This window comes from Erinaceus europaeus, chromosome 11 (genome assembly GCF_950295315.1).
Source record: "Erinaceus europaeus chromosome 11, mEriEur2.1, whole genome shotgun sequence".
In the NCBI taxonomy this organism is placed as follows: Eukaryota; Metazoa; Chordata; class Mammalia; order Eulipotyphla; family Erinaceidae; genus Erinaceus; species Erinaceus europaeus.
Genome location: NC_080172.1, coordinates 82,795,541 through 82,801,540, shown reverse-complemented (window position 1 = coordinate 82,801,540; position 6,000 = coordinate 82,795,541). Strand labels below are relative to the sequence as shown.

The window sequence follows — 6,000 nt, the reverse complement described above, 5'->3', positions numbered from 1 at the left end:
CAGGGCCTCATGCTCCAATATTTTATCAGTTGTGTCACCACCCAGGCTCTGTGTGTTTTAAACAAATATAGACATAAAGAAATAAAGAAAAAGAGAAAGAAAGAGAGAGAGAGAAGGAAATAAAGAAGACAGACATATCCATGCTTCTAAATTGACGGATCATCTTTGGAAGGGTTCACAAGTAACTAGCTATGGCTGTCACCTTCAGAAAAGAGACCAAATAGGACGATTGGGTAGGATGGGATAGTTCCTTCTCTTGGAATTTGTTCCATGTGCAGTGGTGCAGTTGATTAAGTGCATGTGTTTCCATGCATAAGAACTCAGGTTCAGGTCCCTACCTGCAGGGGTGAAAGCTTCATAGGTGAAGCAGTGCAACAGCGTATCTCTCTCACTCTCTCTCTCTCTCTCTCTCTCTCTCTCTCTCTCTGCATATCTATCTGCCTTCCTTCTTAATTCCTCTCTGTCCTAGCAAATAAAAGACAGAAAGAAAAAAAGGAAGGAAGGAAGGAAGGAAGGAAGGAAGGAAGAAAGAAAGAGAGAAAGAAAGAAAGAAAAAGAAAAAAAGGAAGGAAAAGGAAGAACTTCTATTGTCTATAGAAGGTTAATGAGATAAGTTGAGAGTTAAGTAAATTTCAAGCCTAGATGCTGTAGAAGCTTGGAATTCCATACTAAGGTACACTTTCAATTTTCTCTTTTTCTAAAGTATCTGTACACTTTTAATTTAGTATTTAGCATCTATGTGTTACTAAATAGGTTTTTTTTCATGTTCTACATCTGTATTCTCTAAATTTCTCTGCTTGCAACAGACTGATTAAATTCTACTAATACTCAGAAAGTGCACAAAAAGTTAAAGGACCTTTAATAGTAATTATTTTTCAGAAGTGTTATACCTTGATAGTTTTATATTCTCGTAATACAGAATTTTGCAGTGTACAGGATACACATACATTGTTAGCTGATTCTTCACACAGAAGTGTCATGTGATTCTTGCTATTCTCAGCTTTGTCCATGAACTAAAATTAGAACTAGGCTGACATTACTTTTCACTTGGTTATAGTCTCACCAAGGATTTTAGTCATCAGAGTTACACTGAGAACTATTTGCCCTACAGTCCTTTCTTAGCTGATCATTGCTAACATCGATGCTGTCAGCCTCTGCATCCATTAACAACAGTAAGTAGTTTTCAGAAACATTTCTCTATATATGTAAGTAGATTTCTGGTGATACTTTATTTTGTATTTGTTGAACTATACAAAACAACTAGGAATGGGGTTCATAGTCACTGATGTCATTTTCTTCTCAGGTAGACTGATTTCTCTAGAAGTTAAAGCCAAGGTTGTCTTTCTTACTTTTTTTTTTTTTTTTTACTTTGGGAAGCCAACTCTCCTAGTCATATCACTGCCATACCTATTTCACTGTTCTGCTGCGTGCTCTTCGCTCGTGGTACTAATCAAAGTACGAACCACATGCCTATGTTGAAAGTAGAAATACAAATATATGATTGAATTGCTTTTCCTCGAAGGAAAGTTGGTTACTGTTATAGGAAAACTGATGATTCACCAACATTTATGGCAAATGAGGAAATCAAGTTGTATACGAATGGTTATATATGTCTAGTAAATTTGCATATGGACACTTGGGATTTTGTTGTTATTGCTGTTATTGATGTCATCGTTGGATAGGACAGAGAGAAATGGACAGAGGAGGGGAAGACAGAGAGGAAGAGAAAAAGACAGACACCTGCAGACCTGCTTCATCGCCTGTGAAGCGACTCCCCTGCAGGTGGGCAGCTGGGGGCTGGAACCAGGATCCTTAAGCCGGCCCTTGCACTTAAACCACTGCGCTACCGCCCGACTCCCATAAAATAGTTTATTAAATCCCCAGTGTCGGGAGTCAGGAGTAATAACTACAACAACAGTAAAAAGACAACAAGAGCAACAAAAGGGAAAATAAATAAATAAAATTTTTTTAAGTTGCTTTAAAAAAAACTATTTTATAACTTGGTAAGTACCTCAAGCTTGTGAAAATATGAGACAATAAATTGTAGGTTGACAGTGATATATTCAGGTAGTTGAAATGGTCAGTCTCAATATTTCTTGGGCAAAAAGATCTAGCAATCTGTTCTTGTGTAAATTTTTCATACATTGCTTAAGTGTTGGGAACACCTCTTAACAACTTGCTGCATACTGGCAACCAGATATCTTGAAATTTTTTTTAAAATATTTTATTTACTTATGAGAAAGATAGGAGGAGAGAAAGAATCAGACATCACTCTGGCACATGTGCTGCCGGGGATCGAACTGTGGACCTCATGCTTGAGAGTCCAAAGCTTTATTACTGTGCCACCTCCCGGACCATGATATCTTGAAATTTTAAACTATTTTCTGATGTAAAACAGCTTATCCTCTGTTTGTATCTATCACCTGTCTCTCACACATACACATAGTTTAAAGAAATACCTTAGAGGGGACTAGTAACAAAAAATAACATTATCTAGTTTCTGTCAGTCTGAAAGTAACTGTTCTATTTCAATGATTATGCCCATATTTATTTTTCAAAGGCAGTTATATACTATTTCTTTTTTAATCGACCTGCCAATACCCTTGTTTAGTGGAGAAGCAATTACAGAAGCCAGACCTTTCACCTTCTGCACCCCACAATGATCCTGGGTCCATACTCCTAGTGGGATAAAAAATAGGGAAGCTATTAAGGGAGGGGATTGGATATGGAGTTATAGGGGTGGGCATTGTGTGGAACTGTACCCCCCTTAACCTATAGTCTTGTCAATATTTTCATTTTATAAATAAATTTTTTAAATTTATTTATTTATTTAGAGATAGATATCAGAACATTGCTCAATTCTGGCTTATGGTGGAACTAGGGATTAAACCCAGGCCCTCACAGCCTCAGTCATGAAAATCTCTTGCATAACCATTATATTATCTCCCCAGTCCACTATTTCTTTCTATAATAGCAAATAAAATAGATAAAATGGTGGAGAAAGGGGGCCAGGTGGTGGTGCATATAGTTAAGTGTACACATCACAGTGCATAAGAACCCGGGTTCAAGCCCCTGGTCCCCACCTGCAGAGGGTAGCTTCACAAATGGTAAAGCAGTTCTGCAGGTGTCTCTCTGTCTCTCTCCTCTGTCTCTTCCTCCCCTCTCAATTTCTGTCTCTATCCAATAATAAATAAATAAATAAAATTTTTTAATGGTGGAAAAAGAAAAAGAGCAGAGCAAAGCAAAGCACATGAAATGCTGGGGATTGAAGGGGCCGGGTGGTGACACACCTGGTTGAGCGCATGTATTACAATGCGCAAGGACCTAGGTTTGAGCCGCTGGTCCCCACCTGCAGAGGGAAAGATTTACGAGTGGTGAAGCAGGGCTGCAGGTGTCTCTCTGTCTCTCTCCCTATCACTCCCTTCTCTCTTGATTTCTGGCTGTCTCTATCCAATAAATAGAGATAATAAATAAAAATTTTAAAAAAGAAATGCTGGGGATTGAACTTGAGACCTCATCTTTGAGAGTCCACTGCTTTATATTCTGTGCCATTGTGTTTCTATTTCTTAAAGCAATTGTTACGCTTTTATATCTTTTATGTCCCCTTATATATACTATAATATATAGTTTATATATTATAATTATATAAATATATAAGTTTATATATATATTATAATTATATAAATATATATAAGTTTATATATATTATAATTATATAAAAATATATAATATAATATTATATGTTATATATATACTATATAATAGTATATATATAGTTTATATACTGTTTAATCATTTTAATATATATATTATATATAATAATATATAATAACATATATATTATTACTCCTGTTTAATCCACTTATATCTATTGTTATATATATTATTACTCCTGTTTAATCATTTTACCACAGTTGAATATGTGGACTGGTTGCATTTAAAAAAAAATAATAGTGAGTTACATAATAACAAAGGAAGTTGGGTTGACATTAATTCTCACTGTCACATATTAGATCTGAGACCTTGAATAAAGTATGCTTCTTTAAAGTTCTTCTTTCTTACATACATATTAAAAATAATAAAAGCTGAGCCCCCAGCTCCCCACCTACAGGGGGGTCACTTCACAGGTGGTGAAGCAGGCCTGCAGGTGTCTATCTTTCTCACCCCCTCTCTGTATTCCCTGCCTCTCTCCATTTCTCTCTGTCCTATCCAACAACAACAGCAATAACAATAATAATAATAACCACAACAATGATAAACAACAACAAGGGCAACAAAAGGGAAAAAAAGTGCCCCAGGAGCAGTGGATTCGAGGTGCAGGCACCAAGCCCCAGCAATAACCCTGGAGCATAATAATAATAATAATAATAATAATAATAGCACCCCATCATATTTTACAAGAATTTTAATTTTTTTTAATTATCTTTATTTATTCCCTTTGTGGCCCTTGTTGTTTTATTGTTGTAGTTATTATTGTTGTTGTTGGATAGGACAGAGAGAAATGGAGACAGGAGGGGAAGACAGAGAGGAGGAGAGAAAGATAGACACCTGCAGACCTGCTTCACCGCCTGTGAAGCGACTCCCCTGCAGGTGGGGAGCCGGGGCTCGAACCGGGATCCTTATGCTGGTCCTTGTGCTTTGCGCCATCTGCGCTTAACCCTCTGCTCTACAGCCCAACTCCCCCAATAATTTTTTAAGTTAGACATAAAATGGAAAGTGAATAAAATGTTTTGGGGAATATGGGATGCCTAAATACAAACTATGTTAATCACTGTGGTACTAAGTGAAAATGCTGAAACCCTTGCTCTTTTACTTAATTAGGTCATCTTTGAGATGGAGTCGTGAATAAGTTAGTCAGAACTTAATCAAGTTGGTGACTTTGTGACAATGCAGAGAAATCATGTCAGAAAACATGGTTTATACTGGGGCTGTCAACGCTGTAAAGGACGTTTGGGAAAAGAGGATAAAGAAACACAATGAAGACCTGAAAAGAGAAAGAGAATTCCAACAAAAGTATGTTGTGACACGCTTGTGGTTTTGAAGTAAAGAAATTAATATCGTCATTTTGGAGAGGGTGTTTATTCAATGTCTTACTGTATTTTCAATGAGAGCACTTTTTTTCCCTCCACCAGAGCCTCTCTTGGGTTGTATGTTTTCATTCTTTATACTTCAGATTGGGATGAGAGAGAAGGGGTTTAAGGGGGAAACCACCAAATTACTTTTTTTCCTTTTTCTTTCATTTCTGATAGAGACAGAAAGAAATAAAGAGGGAAAAATAGAAGGAGAGAGGGAGAGGGAGAGACATCTGCAGCAGTGCTCTCTGGCTCATGAAGCTTAGGACAGATTTTTTTTTTTTTTAATCACCTTTCCCTATGAATCTCAGTGTGTCACTTGGGCTATCAGGTTATCAGTGCCATAGGATGACAGATACACTTCTGGGCATCACAACCAGTCTCCAGCAGTCTCCATCATGTTATCAGGGGAGTGGAAGCCACTACTTTTCACTGGGTTGTCAGAAGTCATGACATATATTTGCATAGAAAACTAAAAAATACTTGATGACTTTTTTGACAACCAAGTATTTATTATTTCTTTATATATTTTATTGCCACCAGGGTTATCTTGGGGCTCAGTGACGGCACTACAAATCCAACACTTCCAGTGACCATTTTCCCCATCTTTTTTTCTTTCTATTTTATTTGACATGACAGAGAACCTGAGAGGGGAGGAGAGATGGAAAGGGAGAGAGGCCTGCTTTACCAGGGTTTCAAACCCAGGTCTCTGTGTGAGAAAAACTGGGAACCTAGGATGTAATGCAGTAGATGACATGAGGTCCTGATTTCGATTCTCAGCATGTACCAGAGTGATTCTCTCTCATAAATAAATAAATAACCTTAAAAAAAAAAAGCGTGATGAAATCTTTGTGAAGCTTCATTCCACATTTCAGCAAACTTTCCTTCATTTCAATGGACAGAGCCTGGTCAGTCATCCACCCCTAAT

General features: G+C 37.1%; 1 protein-coding gene across 2 annotated transcripts in view; it reads left to right on the top strand.

Moving 5' to 3' along the window:
• Positions 1-1,039: 1,039 nt before the first annotated feature.
• Positions 1,040-6,000, top strand: part of LRRC39 (leucine rich repeat containing 39) — a 29,678-nt gene continuing 24,717 nt past the window's right edge. For both annotated transcript variants that reach the window (XM_007528587.3, XM_060202158.1), the window contains exons 1-2: positions 1,040-1,172; positions 4,822-5,013. In XM_007528587.3, coding sequence (XP_007528649.1) covers positions 4,901-5,013 — 113 coding nt within the window. In that variant the 5' untranslated portion in view covers positions 1,040-1,172; positions 4,822-4,900. The remainder of the gene's footprint in view (positions 1,173-4,821; positions 5,014-6,000) is intronic.